This window comes from Labeo rohita, chromosome 5 (genome assembly GCF_022985175.1).
Source record: "Labeo rohita strain BAU-BD-2019 chromosome 5, IGBB_LRoh.1.0, whole genome shotgun sequence".
In the NCBI taxonomy this organism is placed as follows: Eukaryota; Metazoa; Chordata; class Actinopteri; order Cypriniformes; family Cyprinidae; genus Labeo; species Labeo rohita.
This window is the reverse complement of record NC_066873.1, coordinates 27,067,764-27,083,391: the sequence shown is the minus strand read 5'-3', so window position 1 is coordinate 27,083,391 and position 15,628 is coordinate 27,067,764. Positions and strand designations below refer to the sequence as shown.

Below are 15,628 nucleotides of genomic sequence, written 5' to 3'. Positions count from 1 at the left end.
TGCAAATTTGTATTATAAATGATTAAAATCAGTACACAAAGTCAGATCAAACTATGGTAAATTTTTGTTTTGGCCCTCCTGTAAAGTTGGTGAAATTAGGCCCTTTTGGTTCTCAGCCCTTGATAAGGCCCTTGATATTTCCAGTCCTTAACTTTGTATTAAAATACTGGTCCCTTTATAATAATACTATAGTGCACTGAACTGAACGTCTACATGGCAAAATTTTAGCACAAGATCTGTTGAATCCAAAACACTAATGTGGAATACATTAGTGCAATGCTTTTCAGGTGATTATTTTGTGTCTCACATAGCCAGAGGAAGTGAAACACATAACATATGTGTGGACCAGACTGCTAACAAACCTATTAGGAATGATTGTTGTTACTGTTACCATTTTATTCATGCATTTTATGACAAGTTGTACCTTTCTGGTCATTGAGTCTGCCCCTATTTTTTAGATTAGGCAGGATAAAGTCTTTTTTTTTTTTTTTTTTTTTTTTTGCTCTTTGAACCTAAATGGAATTTCTTACAACAACTGACTATGTTTTGAAAGTCTGCTCTGCTCTCCTGCAACAGATTTTCCTCTCATCATATTTAGTTTTGTGGTTGGCCAATATCTGATTCAGTCAGCATGTTTGTGTTTAGCATTAAGGTTAATTGTGATCATATAGCAGTTCAGGCTTTATGCTTTCGTTGGCTGGTGGGTTTCTATTGAATCTGTCACTTGTTTGTTAGTTTGCTACACTTGCATTGACGGAATGTTCAAACAAGGTGTCTTTCAAGAGCTGTGTCCCAAAGACTTTGCAGCTGACCTGCTGCCCTGCTGCCCTATCAGGCAATGACTTTGAATGCTGTGAAGGCAACTCTGGAAACAGTTTCGGACAGGCTTCAGAGGCAGCGTAATGTGATGTTGTTGTTAGCTTACCTATAATGGTTAAGTTGTATACAGGTGCATCTTTTAAATAAAGAACATTGTGAAAAAGTTCTGTTTTGTTGTAACTTATTTATTTCAAAAACTGAAACTTTCTTATATTTTAGATTCATTACATGTAAAGTAAATCATTTCAAAACTTTGTTTTAATTTTGATGATTAGAGCTTACAGCTCATGAAAGTCAAAAATCCAGTATCTCAAAATATTAGAATATTTACATTTTCATTAAAGGGGTCATTGGATGCTGTTTGTTGTTTGCAGATTAATGTGTGTTGGCAGTGTATGTACAAATCTACTCTATAATGATAAAAATCCATGCAGTGGTTTTTAATTAATCTGTAAAAATAATATCCCCTTTTTCAAACCTAGCCATTCTCAGATGCCTGTCGGTCCGCCGTCACACCGACAGAGGCCGCTCCCACGATAGTTGATTGACATGAGCATCTTACCTCAGATCAGTTGTAAAAGACCGCCCTCTTTGTTTCGTTGCAGGAGCAGGGATGTAAGTTGGACAAGAATATCTCCGATTGAGCGATTGAGGTGTTGTGTTGCTGGATGTAATAATGAACATAGTAGTCGTCATTTACTCCCGACATCGGAGCCGCTGAAGATGCAGTAGATTATGTTTGTTTGTGAAGGCAATGCACCTCCCGATCTACATAAATGCATCTATGTTCACGCAAATCATTCGTGATCCAGCTTCACTTACAGCAGAAGTGTGTATAAGCCTTTTTTTTATGAATCTTTGCGATCACCTTTCCTTATAACGTGGTAGTTAGGAAGTTTAGCGGCTAAATGCGGCTAAGGTAAACAAGATCGTCATTCCACAGAGAGAAGAGAGGGGCGGGGTGAGCAGAACTCATTGCATTTAAAGCAGCCTGAACCAGAATGGGATGATTTTTGCAGAGCTTATTTTGCCAATGTAAAAAGGGGTTTGTTTTACACAACCATTGAGAATTTTTAGCCAAAGTATATTATAGACTTTTCATTAAGACCCTAAAGAATCATATCAACTTGTGGAAAATGGGTATCCGGTGACCCCTTTAAATGTCCATCCCAACTACAATAATGAGAAAGACTGCTGACTTGGCAATGGTTCAGGCTGGTCTAAAGTCATTGGCGCAATATATCTATATATTTTTTGTTATTTAAAAGAGCGTGTTAGTAATATGCGCCTATAGGCAGGTGCACAGTGCACATACACTCTGCTTATTACACACACAGGGACGCGCAGCAGCACACAAGCATGCCGAATATTACAAATAAAAGGATTATAATGTAAAAGATTATTATTGTGTACAAAAATATAAAAATGCCCACATGTCATAATGGATAGTCAATTGCTTTCTTATGCAAGCTGTTTTTTGGTTTCACTCTCTCTTTCGAAAACGATCACGTTCAGCGAGGAGGGGAAAGTTTTGAAGGGGTGCTCAGTAACTCATTCTGCCATGTAAATAGTGTATCCGCCATGGCGCGAGCACAACTGACTCTTTAGGGTAATGGGAGATGAGACTCTGATTGGTTTAATGCACATTATGCCCATAACACACACATATAGAGAATAGGGACAACCCTTTTAGACCATGTGCCAGGCGGGCGGACAATTTTTGCCATCCTTAGAAAGTGGATTTGGACTTTAGACCATGCGCTTAGATCCTTAAAATAGGGCCCTCAATTTGTGCACTCAGTGAAGAGCGTGAAGCGACGATTATTGTAGCCAATCACAGTCATATCCGTTAAGCATGTGAACACGGCCATGTGAAAGGCCAATCGGTGGTGTTTAGAAATCCGTTCAATGTAAGCGGGAAATGGACATTTTTAAAATGTCAGTACTGACTGTAAAAAGTAAAGAAAAAAATTATTATTAAATTATTAAAAAAAATGATTTACATACAAATATGTTTAAAACCAATCATGTGTGACTGATACACTTAAAATCTGGGATTTTAGATCAGTGTTTTGTCTGTCAGTCAATGGTGCTCTCTGCCTCTAAGGTTTAGATATATACTGTACCTTTTTTAAAAAAACACCATACTTTATGCAGGTTAGGTATGTTTTGAAGCATGGTAACTGGCTTGAGCTGGTTACAAGTTGGTCATGTGCTGGTCGTAAGCATCTAGCTTCTGCTCAGGACCAGCGTGACCAACTAAGGACCAGCGTAAAGCAGCTCAAAGCAGCTGCCATGCTTCAAAACATACCTAAAACATAACTTCAATCAGTTAAATTTACTTAAAAGTTTCAATTCAGGCTTTTACTAGCCAATTTCAAAGTTCTTTTGTGAGCTTTACTTATCAAGTTATAGATTCACATTATATCCCTAGTACCCTATATTCTAGTTTTTAAATTCATTTTGGCATTTAAGAGGTTCTAATAGACAGTAATTAAGTAGATGATCACCAGTTATGAATCTTGAAAGCACATTTAGGAGGCTGAAATTACAGCTTGGCTAACTGCAAGGTCAGACGGGTGGAATGTTTCTAAGTGTTTGTATGAGACAAGCTTGCCAACAAGATCAGGGAAAGGTAGCTGGTGGTGTAAACATTTATGAGAAGGAAAAAAACAGTTTATAAAATGAAAACTCTATTTATATAAGCTCAAATGATTGGAAAATCCTTCTTCTTTAAGTTTATATAGGCCCCTTTAGGCCCCTTTCACACATACAATCTTTACTGGTAAATTATTGCTAAATTGTGCCTGCCACTCAGGCCCTGATCAGACAAGAATGCACATTTCAGGTTTGAAAACGCTTTTTTTTAGAGCAGTGCGCTGTTATTTTTTTATGTTGCTAGGCAAGTAACAATAATCTGCATGAAATCAGTTTCAGTTGCTACTGCTATTAATGTTTCTCCTCCATCATTGCAGTCTCCAGACTTTCCAAGCAACTGTAAACCTAAACTGCAAGTCCTGCCTCTTCATTCAATTGGACAGTGAAAAAAATGCAAATGACATTGGGTGCTTTTCTGCTCAGAGTGTTTTTTTATTTTTTAATTCTTTTTTTCAGCAACTGGGATGGTGCCCCCCTGGGAGCTGGTGCACTACGCAAACTGTGTACTCTGTGTTTAATAGAATTATTAGCCATGTTTGCTGTCTTTGTTGTGTTTTCACTGTTTTAAATGGCCTGTTTACATGTAGTTTCTATGTTCTACCAATTCACCAAGGTTATTAGGTTAAGATACATAATAGATTCTTAATAAAGATGCTAGACTTCTTTGTTTTCCTTTTTTTTTTTTTTTTTTTTTTTTTAAGTTCTTCTAACTATATCTTGTCAGATTTGTGTCATATTTTGTTATATTTACCCTGTTGTGGCCACTGGATTTCAGAGTGAAAAATTATTGTTTTTAATAAACAGAGAAAATCACACTGCAACTCTCAATGATTCGAGAAATGCTGTAAGATTGTATTTAGCACATCTTAAAGACTGGACGTGTCTAAAACGGAACATAAAAGCCAAGAATAAGTGTGATTAATGAATCAACACTAATGCGTTCAGAATGAACCCATTAAATTTCACATGAACTTAAGTGAATGTCAGATGTCATAGTATTATATTAATAGACTAAAAATAAATGTCATTAATATTGCATTGATGCTCTTTTAAAACAACAATGAAAAGATTGTAAACAAACTGGGAGATGGAAGCTGTGACCTTTAATAATTAGAGGAATATTTTTAACCAATACAGTTTAACGACTTCAGGAAGAACCCCCCTGCACTCCCCCCTCTCACCATCATGGATAGCACTGTAATGACAGTGGAGACATCCTCGGCAACACCATCTCTCAGGACCTGAAGTGGGACATCCACATTGACGCAATTGTCAAAAAGGCCCAGCAGAGGCTGTTCTTCCTTCGCCAACTGAGGAAGTTCAACCTGCCTCAGGAACTACTGAAACAGTTTTACACTGCCATCATCGAATCCGTCCTCTGCACCTCAATAACTGTCTGGTTCAGCTCAGCTACCAAATCTGACCTCAGAAGACTGCATCGGACAGTCCGGACTGCTGAGCGAATTATTGGTACAACCCTTCCTACTCTCCAAGAACTGTACTTATCCAGAGTGAGCAAAAAGGCTGGCAAAATCACTCTGGACCCCTCACATCCAGCACATTCCCTCTTTGAACTGTTGCCGTCCGGTCGACGCCACAGAGCACTGAGCACCAGAACAGCCAGGCACAGGAACAGTTTCTTCCCTCAAGCAATCCATCTCATGAACACTTCACAATAAACACAGAACACACTACACTATTATACATTCACTTATCCAGTTATTTATTTAACACACATACTTATTTACCCTTCTAATTGCACCTTACGTACATAGTTAATTGTTTATTTTGTATTTTGTATATTGTAAAGTTATTGCTATTTTTGCACATCGTATGTCTTGTATAATTGTATATTGTTCTTTTTATTATGTCTTTTTTCATGTCTGGTCCTGTCACTGTCATTCTATTGCACTGTGGAACTTCTGTCACTACAACAAATTCCTAGTATGTGTAAACATACATGGCAATAAAGCACATTCTGATTCTGATTCTGATTCTGACTGATTCCATCAGGTAGGCTGTCCGTGAGTCTGTCCGTAACGTTCTCTCAAAACATTGCCCATGTATAGGTTTTGCTTAGTGTGCTTGATCAACTTCAATAAAAGCCAGATGGAGAGAGATTCCTGTTAGTGGTAAGAGCCTGTGCTGACTTTGACTGAAAGGCTTAGATTGTAATCATCATGTATGCATATGTACTTTAAGTAATTCTGTTTTATTTGTATTAATACATTTTAATGAATTATATGTTTTAATTGAAGGGTAGTGAAACTTTCATCTGGTCTCACAGGACAAAAAGTAAGCAAGTTTATTATTCAGTGTTATTATTCAGTTCTTCATGGCATAGTGCGTTACCAATTGTTTTCTTGGTGATAATGGTCCCAGTTGCATTGAGATCATTGACAAAATCCTCCCGTGTAGTTCTGGACTGATTCCTTACCATTCACATGATCACTGAAAGTCCACGAGGTGAGATCTTGCATGGAGTCCCCAGGCCAAGGGATATTGACAGTTATTTTGTGTTTCTATATTTTCTATAATAATCGCACCAACTGTTGTCACCTTCTCATCAAGCTGCTTGGCGATGGCCCATTCTAGCCTTGTGTACGTCTACAATCTTGTCCCTGACATCCTTGCACAGCTCTTTGGTCTTGGCCATGGTGGAGAGTTTGGAATCTGGTTGACTGATTGCTTCTGTGGACAGGTGTCTTTTGTACAGGTAACAAGATGAGATTATCCAAGTCCGCTGTGTTCTGAAAACTCTGGCCATTTGATAATACCTGGAAAATCAAAATCAAATGGTTGTCACATTGTCACACTACGGATGTCACATTTAGTAATCAGTAAATGGTCCTTTTTCTTCCTGCAGTTCAACAGCATGAAGCAACTGTGCATCAGCTTCACTAATGAGAAACTGCAACACATTTTCAACCACATGTTTGTGCTGGAACAAGAGGAGTACAAGAAGGAGGGCATTGTTTGGGAGTTTATTGATATCTTTACCGGCTTTACCAGAAATCTTCTGTCAAACTAAAAACTAACATTCTGAGAATGTTATATTAACATTGGGAAACATTACAATGACATTCTAAAAACAGAAAACGAATTTTGGGAACCTGGGAACCACAAACTAACATTCTGAAAACGTTTAAAGAATGTTAGAATACATTCTGGGAATGTTAAGGAGGCTTTCCTGACCAAAAACAATCCATAAAAAATCTGGGAATGTTCTGTGAATCAAAAATTGTTAGCTGGGACACTTTGCATTCTAGTGTATTTTCTCATTCACTGTTATTGTAAATGTCAGAAAAAAAGTTTGAGAATAAATAAAGTGTCTGGTATGTGCCTTTGTGTCATTGGATACACAAATTATGTTGCTATGCGAATTATGTCTTATCTTGTCAAGACATTTTTAATAACGTTTTTCTAAAACATTCCACTAACAATGCAAAAAAAAAAAAAAAAATTGTATGCTACCGTGTTCAGAATGTTATTAACGTCATTTAACCTTGAGAAAATGTTCTACTAAAGTTTTTGGATAACTTTGAGAAAACCTTCAGAGAATGTTAGCCAAAGTTAGGATAACGTTTTCTGTTAGCTGGGATTATGTATAAATAATTAGCGCAATTGCATGCGTTTTCTGACCAATGGTTGTTAAATTCATAACAGGAAGAAGCTGGCTCTGTGTCTGTGTCTGAGGAACAAATTGAGCTTGTGAACTCCAAATGTGGCTCTCTGGAGAAGACCAAACAGAGACTCCAGAATGAGGTGGAGGACCTCATGATTGATGTGGAGAGAGCCAATGCTTTGGCTGCCAACCTTGACAAGAAGCAGAGGAACTTTGACAAGGTACAATTTCTCTTATAAAATAGGCTGCAATGGGTTTTGTTGAACATGTTACAAATGAAACCTGGCCTAAAACATCTTCATCAAAGGTCCTGGCAGAATGGAAGCAGAAATATGAGGAAGGTCAGGCAGAGCTGGAAGGTGCCCGTTGGAAAGAGGCTCGTTCACTCAGCACTGAGCTGTTCAAGATGAAGAACTCCTATGAGGAGACTCTGGATCAGCTGGAGACCCTCAAGAGAGAGAACAAGAATCTGCAGCGTAAGAAAGAAAAAATATGAAGTAAACATATATGATTACTGAATATTCATAATGATAGAGATTATATTTTTTCTTTCTACAGAGGAGATTTCAGATTTGACAGAGCAGTTGGTTGAGACTGGTAAGAGCATTCATGAGCTGGAAAAAGCCAAGAAGACAGTGGAGACTGAGAAGGCAGAGATTCATACTGCCCTGGAGAGGGCTAAAGTGGGTATCTGAAGATCAATATGTAAATCTGGCTAAAACCATTATACTGTGCTGTTCATTCTGATATGTAAATGTTGTTTTTGTTATTAATAGGGCACCCTGGAGCATGAGGAATCCAAGATTGTTCATGTCCAGCTTGAGCTAAATCAGGTCAAGAGTGAGATTGACAGGAAGCTTGCAGAGAAGGATGAGGAGATGGAGCAGATCAACAGGAACAGCCAGAGAGTCATTGAATCCATGCAGAACACTCTGGACTCTGAGGTCAGGAGCAGGAATGATGCCCTGAGAATCAAGAAGAAGATGGAGGGAGACCTTAATGAGGTGGAAATTCAGCTGAGCCACATCAGTTGCCAGGCTGCTGAGGTCCAGAAACAGCTCAGGAACATTCAGGGACAACTCAAGGTATATGACTTCTCTTTGGCTTTTGGGTGCATTATTAGGTTTTAATAATCTAACCTATATTAAGTGAAGGGTTAATGAAGTGCTATTGTTATGCTCAGCAGTCAGGACGCCCAACTGCACCTTGATGATGCTCTGAGAGGACAGGAAGACATGAAGGAGCAGGTGGCCATGGTGGAGCGCAGAAACACTCTGATGCAAGCTGAGATTGAGGAGCTGAGAGCTGCTCTGGAGCAGACAGAGAGAGGCCGCAAAGTGGCTGAACAAGAGCTGGTGGACGCCAGTGAGCGTGTTGGGCTGCTGCACTCTCAGGAAAAGACATACTGTTTTTACAATGAAATTACAAGGACATTGAGAGCATCATTTGAAATGTTAATACTGTTGCTTTCAATATTGCAGAACAGAAGTTCTTTCAGACAAATGAATCCACACAATATTACTGTACTGGCAATACCTATTTGTAGTAAAGGTTTAAGAATTAGTTTAGCACATTTGTGCATTGTTTGTAGACTGAGGAGGATAAGAAGAACGTCATCAGACTGCAGGATCTGGTTGACAAGCTGCTGCTGAAGAGCTGAAGGTCGAAGCTTGCAAGAGGCAGGCTGAAGCTGAAGCGGTATGTAAATTTAATAGGACATTTTGACACTGGAATTATTCATATTGCAATGTTAATCTCTCTTGATACCACTGGTTGTCATAATGACTAAAGCATAGTTATGGAACCTACCACAAAAAAACCTTTAGGTCCTAGTCCAAGTTGAGGAAGGTGCAGCATGAGCTGGAGGAGGCTGAAGAGCGTGCTGACATTGCTGAGTCTCAGGTCAAAAAGAGCCGTGATGCTGGAAAGGTCAGACTAAGTAGATGAGATAATTTATTCAACTTGTTTATCCAAATTATAGGCCAATTTGCCTCTTTGTTCTTTCCCATGCCAAAGAAGAATGAATCTTTGAAACCCAAAAGGAACATCTACTAAAGTCATATAATATGATGTTCTTTTTAGAAGTACCTTTCTTGCCCTTAAGAAATAAACCTTTTTAGCATATAATTTTTTTATGTGTGATTTTGCAGCAAGGTTCACTGTCACAACACATCATAAATATCTGAAGTAAACTATTAAACTGTTATTCACCTTTAATCATTTAGATCTGATTCATCAGTCAAGAGTTGAATTTTAACACTTAAAGATTTTAAAATAGTTAAAAAGATTCCATAAAAATATGAAATATCATCTTGATATAATGTTTTTGCACAAAAATTTTGATTATTTGATATTAAATTTCCATCCTTAGAGACACTATATTTCTCAAGCAACTTGCTCTTTGTACTGTAGCAATATGATTAACAAACTACTTGCCAAAAGCAGTGGTCAGTGCAGCTAGGTTTTCCTGTCTCTCTTATAAAGTTTATTGCATTGGGACTGTGTGAGTGCAGTCTGAAGGGTTTGGAGAAAGTGTGATGGCCCTTGGGGGATCGTTTTATAACTTGAACTATATACAGTCATAGCCAAAAATATCGGCAGCAAATTAGTCTTTATTGCAAAAAAGACAACAAAACTGAGATGCCTGCACAACATCTGAATCTTTCTGTGTCCAGGATACCATGTACAATTTTGTTATCTGTCACTGTCCAATGAGCATACAGACCATTTTTTGATACGGCATTCCCAGTACTTTTCCACAATTGTTTATTATCTTTCTTAATGCTTGCTTTCATTGTAGAAAAACACCTGCTAATTTGTTTTTCTCTTATCTACTACTTTCCAAGTACTCAAGGTTGCAAATGCATATACACTTTAGGATTTTAATGAGCTATCAGGATTTTAATGACTTTTACACACGTTATCTATTTCTGCATCATCTCATCATGTAGCGTCTCCCATCTCTGGTACTTCCTTATGTATACACAGTCACGTGGGCTGTGAGGCCTGCACAGTCAGTCAGTTTGGCCTTGAGGCCTTCAGAAAAATGCCCAGCATTGCAAAGTATCTTCTTTAATTGATAAATAAAATATTTCATCATGTTCACGACAAAGTAAATGAACAAATTACAGAATCTTTTCCCCTTGTCAAGTAATATAGTTTACCCATCCCAATCATAAAAAGGATCAGTTTGCATTAGGTATAAATAGACACTTTACTACGTATACACTGGCAGTGAACTGGCAGAGATCATGGTATCATGGAGGTTAGGTCACTCAATCTGTCATTCAATCTTCAATTCTACAGGCTTGTATATCTGTTATATTAAGTGTTTGTCCTTATGTTAAAAATTTGAGATTGTAAATGTGACATTTATATGTTTTGATATTATTCTAATTTAACCTGCTGTCATGTTTATGGACTGTCATGTGTCTTTTGTTTTGAAGTCCATGTGTCCTATGTGCTCCTTGTCCTTGTTTTCCCTCCTGTTTCCTTATGTCCTTTTTTGGTAGTTTTCTGTTTTCTGTGCTCTCTGTGCCTATTTTCGACTGGGGCAGGATGATGATGTAATCGGCTATGATCTCCCTACGTATGATTTCCCCCTGATCGAGTTGGTTAATAATGTCTTTTATTTAAATGGCTCAAGTTTTCAAGTAGAAGAGGTTGAAAGCCATCATTGCCCAGCCCCTCTCCGAAAACCACCTGATCTCTCCAGTTTACCCCATGCCAGAGCCCTCCATGTACCTGTCCAAATGTTCTGACCACCCATCTCCTCCCAGCAATGTCTTTGTCCTCAGCCCAGAAAACACCAGCCAGTGGCCAGCCACTCAAAGTCAAGCCCGCCGGCCGCAGCTCTCTCGAGCCTGCCGGCTGCACCCAAATCAAGCCCTCCGGCCAGTGGTCCCTCAAGCACGTCGGTCTCAGAGCAACCAAGCATGCTGGCCAGGAAGGCCTCAAAACCCATAAATCCCCCCCAAAGGGATTTTTTTTGGGAGGGGGGTCAAGGGTTTGACCACAGAGTGCTGGTCGAGGGTCAAGGGTAAGACCACAGAGGCTGGTCCACCATGGCCTCCTGAGCTCCCTGTTCTGCCAAGGCTCCCAGAGCTCCCAGCTCCACCTCCACCATGGCTCTCCTGAGCTGTCTGCTCTGCCATGGCTCCTTGAGCTCCATGACCTGTCATGGCTCCTAGGATTGGCTGTCCTGCCATGGTCCCCTGAGCTCCCTGATCCGCCATGGTGCCCGGATCCGGTGCTGCTTTGGAGGTGTCCCGTCCTGTACGGGCCTCCAAGGCGACCACCCTCCCACCCCTTTGATGTTGTATGGAGTGAGGACACACCTCCCAGTGGGGGCACCATGTCATGTTTATGGACTGTCAAGTGTCTTTTGTTTTGAAGTCCATGTCCATGTGCTCCTTGTCCTCGTTTTCCCTTCTGTTTTCTTATGCCCTTTTTTGGTAGTTCCTGTTTCATTTAGTTCATTTAGTTAAAGACTGTAAAGTTTACTCCTTGCTTCCTGCTTTCTCCCTGTCCCCAAGTAACATGACACCTGCAACAAAATAATTCCCTAATAAAAAAATTCTGCAAAAAATAATTTAAATCAATGGCAGCCCTATTCCCATGCAGAAAGAAAATAATTTTTCTTGTTAGTAAGTTTAAAAATGAAAGAATATAAAAGTAAATATGTAAATAGATATGTAAAATGGAAAAGTTTTATATAATTCCTAAGAAAGTTAATGATATTTAAAACCATCATGTAATTTAATCCAAATCCAAAGAATGAATTCCTTTTTGAAGAATTATGTTGTCAAATTTATGTGCTGACTATAACTGTGTAAACGGCTGTTATGTACGTTGATGACTGAAGATGGATGTAGCTTCTTATAAAATAAGACTTCAATATCTAATCCATATTTAGACTCTGCTTAGTGTGCAAACAGACCTCAATATAAGAGTGAGGGAGAGCACGACCAGGATCAGAGGAGACCAGAGGAATTTCTACCAGTGGTAAGAGGCTGAAATAGTTTGCATTTGATGATGTTTGTATGTGACTGTACTAAACCAGTTGATATGACAGAGGATTAAGTCTTTAATTTGAACTTTAATGGTAACATAACTTTTACAGCATACTTTCACAATGTTGATTAATCTTAGTTACTGTTAATTTCAGCATTTATTTACTAATCATTATTAAAATCACAAGTTGTGTTTGTTAACATTAGTTAATGCACAGCAAACTAACATGAACAAAAAATGAACGACTGTTTTTTTAAAATTAGCAAAATTGGCAAAGTAGTGTAATAAATCTTCATTGGTCATTAATGTTAGTTAATACATTTAACTAATGTTAACAAATTGTAAAATGTTACCAATAAAATAAACATTTACGTAATGCAAAATGTAATATCCACATTCACATAAACCATCTATGACTAAATGTAGTTTACGTTTAACTGATTTTCTTGGCAGGGCTGAAAAAATTTCATCTGGTGTCAAGGAGCAGGAAGGTAGGTGCTACATTGTTACTGCATTAAAGTTTGGTTGAATATTAAAAGGTTACTGCTTAATGTAGATGTGCTGATGTTTTTTGATAAATGAGTTTTGAGGGTTTTATACAGTGATACACAGAACTGAAAGAAAAGCATTCTGTTTAATTTGTGTTTATTCAGTTTATGTTTATGTATTAAAATACACCAGCAAAATTAATCTTGTGACAGCAGAGCTAATCAAGAACACCATCAGTTAAGGACTAGTGTGTTCACATTTTCTTTTTATTATTTTTATAGAGTTTACACTATTTTCTTAAATACTCTATAAAGACCTGACTTGCATAAGACCCTAGTTATTTTATTGATCCAAAAAGCACCTCAATGTTTTGTATCCAGATTTTAGTAAGCCGCCACCATGAGTACGGACGCGGAGATGGCCGTTTATGGCAAGGCTGCCATTTACCTCCGTAAGCCTGAGAAGGAGAGAATCGAGGCTCAGAATAAACCCTTCGATGCAAAGACTGCCTGCTACGTGGTTGATGATAAAGAGCTGTACGTCAAGGGAACAATCAAGAGCAAAGATGGTGGCAAAGTCACTGTTATTGTGAATGACACTAAAGAGGTCATTTTTAACATTTTTAAAAAACATTTTACATATTTAATGTTACATATATTTTTTTCTATCTAATATCTAATGAATCAATTTTATAGGAAAGAGTTGCTAAGGAGGATGACGTCCACCCAATGAATCCTCCCAAGTTTGACAAGATTGAGGACATGGCCATGATGACCCATCTCAATGAACCCTCTGTGCTGTATAACCTCAAAGAGCGTTATGCCGCATGGATGATCTACGTAAGTTCTGAAGCAAAGTAAAACAGCATTTACGTTCATTTTGTCTGTGTTGTTGCAATCTGACCATGTCTCTGCTCATTTCAGACCTACTCTGGGCTGTTCTGCGCTACCGTGAACCCCTACAAGTGGCTCCCAGTGTATGATCCAGAAGTGGTGGCTGCCTACAGAGGCAAAAAGCGTATGGAGGCCCCACCCCACATCTTCTCTGTCTCTGACAACGCCTATCAGTTCATGTTGACTGGTAAGACTGATTTATGAAGTTAATTGTGTATATTAAAGTTGTGGTTAATTAAAGAAAGATTTACCAGAAATTGTACACATTTCAATCAACAGATAGAGAAAACCAGTCTGTCCTGATTACGTAAGTATTTTTGAATTTTACAGACTATGACAAAAACCAGAAAATCCTAAAAAATCAAAAAAAATGTATCTATATGGAGATTAGAAAATTAAAGAATGCAAAATGATTAAGAATATTTTGAATGAGTCCGAGAAGTTTGCATGTTTTATCATCTTCTGTCTTCTAATCTCTCATAAACCAGTGGAGAATCTGGTGCTGGAAAGACTGTGAACACCAAACGTGTCATCCAGTACTTTGCCACAGTTGCAGTTCAGGGTGATAAGAAGAAAGAGCAGACTGCCGGCAAAATGCAGGTATGAGATATAAAACATTATTCTGAAAGATAGTGAATTACAATCTCACAATTTATGATGTTTGAATTTGTAAAATGCCTGCAAACAGTGTTTAGAAATGAAACAGAAAATTAATAAAAATCCTTCAAACAACACAGGGCTCTCTTGAGGACCAGATTATTGCTGCCAACCCTCTGCTTGAGGCTTATGGTAATGCCAAGACTGTGAGAAATGACAACTCCTCTCGTTTTGTAAGTTCACCACTTTTTATTTACAGTCCAGTCCAATACAATTGGTTTGTTGTATTAGATTTTTCTATACAGAGATTTCTATAAAGAGATTATTATTACTGTTATTTATGTCAAATCTTATTTTGTTTAAAACAGGGTAAATTCATCAGAATTCACTTTGGCACATCTGGAAAACTGGCTAGTGCTGACATTGAGACATGTAGGTGGACATAATTTAATTTTCATTTACCCATTCTGCACATTTGTCTTTGTCTGTCACTCTTCAGATGATTGTGACTCAAGTACATTTTCTCAACAGATCTGCTGGAGAAGTCTAGAGTGACATTCCAGCTTCCAGACGAGAGAGGCTACCACATCTTCTACCAGATGATGACCAACCACAAGCCTGAGCTGATTGGTAGATGCACATATTTCATTCATCAATTGTATAATATGTGCTCTATTTGTTTCAATGCCATTTAATATATTTAATTTGTGAAATGGCTCATTAATGCTGATTTTGACATATTTTGCAGAAATGACGCTCATCACCACCAATAATAATGACTTCCCCTTTTTGTGCAGTCAGGGTCAGATCACAGTGCCAAGCATTTATGATAATGCTAAGACTGTGAGCTGATGACAACTACTGATTTTAAAAGAAGTTATTATTACTGTTATTTATGTATTATCTTATTTTGTTTAAAACAGGGTAAATTCATCAGAATTCACTTCGGTACATCTGGAAAACTGGCTAGTGCTGACATTGAGACATGTAGGTGGACATGATTTTATTTACCCATCCTCCACATTTCTTTCTGTCACTCTTCAGATGATTGTGACTTAAGTACATTTTCTCAACAGATCTGCTGGAGAAGTCTAGAGTGACATTCCAGCTTCCAGACGAGAGAGGCTACCACATCTTCTACCAGATGATGACCAACCACAAGCCTGAGCTGATTGGTAGATGCATATATTTCGTTCTGTTTTGATGCCAAATAATAACATAAAATACTAATATCTAATGTATGTATTTTACAGAAATGACACTCATCACCACCAACCCCTATGACTTCCCCATGTGCAGTCAGGGTCAGATCACAGTGCCAAGCATTGATGATAAAGAGGAGCTGGTTGCTACTGATGTGAGTCAATGCTGTTTGAATATTGACATATTCTATATACATATGGCACATCCTAGATCTTATTCTTCTCTGTAATTTCCAGACTGCTATTGACATTCTGGGCTTCAGTAATGAGGAGAAGATGGGCATCTACAAGTTCACTGGAGCTGTGCTCCATCATGGTAACATGAAGTTCAA

At 38.2% G+C, this 15,628-nt stretch overlaps 2 protein-coding genes across 2 annotated transcripts in view; both read left to right on the top strand.

Annotated features, from left to right (window-relative positions):
- The first annotated feature begins 6,058 nt into the window (after nucleotides 1-6,058).
- On the top strand, nucleotides 6,059-8,762 carry LOC127165128 (myosin heavy chain, fast skeletal muscle-like). Its single transcript, XM_051109447.1, has 8 exons — nucleotides 6,059-6,193; nucleotides 6,344-6,451; nucleotides 7,144-7,323; nucleotides 7,410-7,578; nucleotides 7,661-7,785; nucleotides 7,879-8,187; nucleotides 8,293-8,541; nucleotides 8,694-8,762. The coding sequence occupies exons 1-8, from the start codon at nucleotides 6,059-6,061 to the stop codon at nucleotides 8,760-8,762; spliced, it is 1,344 nt and encodes a 447-aa protein (XP_050965404.1).
- A 3,220-nt stretch (nucleotides 8,763-11,982) lies between these two features.
- LOC127165127 (myosin-2-like) overlaps nucleotides 11,983-15,628 on the top strand; it is a 150,855-nt gene continuing 147,209 nt past the window's right edge. Inside the window, exons 1-12 of the mRNA XM_051109446.1 lie at nucleotides 11,983-12,106; nucleotides 12,569-12,606; nucleotides 12,985-13,210; nucleotides 13,300-13,443; nucleotides 13,528-13,684; nucleotides 13,777-13,804; nucleotides 13,986-14,097; nucleotides 14,235-14,327; nucleotides 14,463-14,526; nucleotides 15,171-15,269; nucleotides 15,348-15,451; nucleotides 15,534-15,622. Of these exons, the coding sequence (XP_050965403.1) occupies nucleotides 13,004-13,210; nucleotides 13,300-13,443; nucleotides 13,528-13,684; nucleotides 13,777-13,804; nucleotides 13,986-14,097; nucleotides 14,235-14,327; nucleotides 14,463-14,526; nucleotides 15,171-15,269; nucleotides 15,348-15,451; nucleotides 15,534-15,622 (1,097 nt within the window). The 5' untranslated portion in view covers nucleotides 11,983-12,106; nucleotides 12,569-12,606; nucleotides 12,985-13,003. The remainder of the gene's footprint in view (nucleotides 12,107-12,568; nucleotides 12,607-12,984; nucleotides 13,211-13,299; nucleotides 13,444-13,527; nucleotides 13,685-13,776; nucleotides 13,805-13,985; nucleotides 14,098-14,234; nucleotides 14,328-14,462; nucleotides 14,527-15,170; nucleotides 15,270-15,347; nucleotides 15,452-15,533; nucleotides 15,623-15,628) is intronic.